The sequence below is a fragment of the Pseudochaenichthys georgianus genome, chromosome 18 (assembly GCF_902827115.2).
Source record: "Pseudochaenichthys georgianus chromosome 18, fPseGeo1.2, whole genome shotgun sequence".
NCBI lineage: Eukaryota > Metazoa > Chordata > Actinopteri > Perciformes > Channichthyidae > Pseudochaenichthys > Pseudochaenichthys georgianus.
Window position 1 is genome coordinate 2,995,067 of NC_047520.1, and position 2,109 is coordinate 2,997,175.

The 2,109-nt window shown below is 47.3% G+C and overlaps 1 protein-coding gene across 1 annotated transcript in view; it reads right to left on the bottom strand.

Annotated features, from left to right (window-relative positions):
- nhsl2 (NHS-like 2) overlaps positions 1-953 on the bottom strand; it is a 48,851-nt gene extending 47,898 nt beyond the window's left edge. The window contains exon 1 of the mRNA XM_071206630.1: positions 917-953. Within this exon, the coding sequence (XP_071062731.1) occupies positions 917-953 (37 nt within the window). The remainder of the gene's footprint in view (positions 1-916) is intronic.
- Between the last annotated feature and the right edge of the window lie 1,156 nt (positions 954-2,109).

The window sequence follows — 2,109 nt, forward strand, 5'->3', positions numbered from 1 at the left end:
GACGTCTGAGATGTATATCTGCTGCTTTAAGTGAGAGGGAAAGGAAGAAGAGGATGAGATTCAGACGAGCTGCTTGGGTGGTCGGGAAGCGGCAGAAGCTCGGGTGGTTTGGAAGCAAATTCCCATCCATCTTCTCCCGCTTATCCGTGGTCGGGTCGCGGGGGTATCAGTTCCAGCAGAGAGCCCCAAACGTCCATTCCCCTCATCAAGCAGCTCTGACTGGGGGGTCCCGAGGCGCTCCCAGGCCAGCGAAGAGATATAATCCCTCCACCTGGTCCTAGGTCTACCCCTCGGTCTCCTCCCAGGCGCCCAGGTGGCATCCTAACTAGGTGCCCGAACCACCTCAACTGGCTCCTTTCGACGCGAAGGAGGAGCGGTTCAACTCCGAGTCCCTCCCGGATGACTGAACTTCTCACCTTATCCCTGCCTGGTACGTCCTCACAGCAGCTTTACGAAACTTCCACCGCTTCTCTGCCCATTGACTTTGAATGGGATTCCAGGATTAAAAATTGAGCAATGTTCAAGTTTTGAAGCTGAGCTGGAAGCGTCAGCCAATCAAACACGTTTATGCAAATCAAACCGCGTGTAAGCAGGGAGAACCAGACCGCAGTTCATTTCCTCATATTCCAAAACGAGAAATCACGGTAGCAAATCAACCCGGTTCTTTACGACCAGAACTATTAACGGGATACAAACCGGAGGAACCAGGCATGGAGGGAGGGGGCAGAGACAGTGGGTGAAACTGGTAGGGTTTCGCCTGTTTGGGGAGTTTATATATATATATATTGCTCGCATTAAATCCCCGGGGTTTTTTGATTTGTATGTCGGGGGCGGGAGATTCATGTGATTGGTTGTTGGTCGCATTGCTCGCAAAAAATCCCCAAGCTGTCAGACACGCCCTGCTGTGTGGACGTACCGAGGGAGACGCCAGCCACCCGGCGGAGAAAACCCATCTTGGCCGCGTGTATCCGCGATCTCGTTCTTGTGGTCATGACCCATCCTTCATGACCATAGGTGAGGGTAGGAACGGAAATGGCCCGGTAGACTTTGCCTTCTGGCTCAGCTCCCTTTTCGTCACACGGTGCGGTAAAGCGACTGCAGTACCGCTCCTGCTGCTCCGGTTCTCCGGCCCATCTCACGCTCCATTGTTCCCTCACTCGAGAACAAGAAGCTAATTCCCCTTAAATGTAAGTATTTTTGGACACATGCATGACAGGATGTGACCAAGACACAGGCCTCCTTTCAGCGTGAGGTTAGCAATCCTGTGCAAACCCTTATTTGGTTAAAATAAATGCTTCTACTATTTAAAAGAAAATCAGCCTTAGAGTAAAACTGCTACACCGTGACTCATGTTAGCTTTCCTGCAGAAGCATTATAAATATACACATTTTAAAACGTTACTAAAAAAAGAGTCATTTGGTGGTTGTACGGTAGTGGGAAAAAATGATGGCTCGTATCATGAATCTGATCTTCTGATATTGTAAATGTTGTTTTATTTAGTATTACTCCAATGGATTAATAATAACTTAAAGGGGTCCCAATAAAAGGTATGTATCTCTCTGAAGGTTCTTTATCTTACCTGAATGAGTTTGCAGTTCAATAAAACCCTTAACTCCCTTAAACTTATTTCATCAAGGTTGGATTTACTTCAGGATTTCTTTCAAAGGCACATTTAGCAGATTATTCTCTTTTTGTAATCAAACTCTTCTGTTTAAGGAAACACGCCTTGCTGGATTCACTTCAGGGTTTATAAGATTTAGAAATCAAACTCTTCTGTTGGCAATTAAAGTGTCTTCATAAATATTAATGAAGAAACCGAGAACTTGTTTGTTCACTGCGTTTGCCAATTCCTCAGAAAGCTATTAGACGTGTTGACACTTTGTAAGCGCTGGCTTTAAGGAAACACGTACGCCCCTACACACGGCGGCGTGCGCTAACGCTTCTGCCCATTCACTTTGAATGGGGTGACGTCACGATTCGCCGAACTGCATTGTGGGAGCAAAGCGTAGCTTCTCTCGAGGTGCTCGCTGCAAAAGTAGAGCAATGTTCTACTTTTGCCGCCTCGACGGAGGCGTCAGCCAATCAAATCCCTCGTATGAAAATCTGACA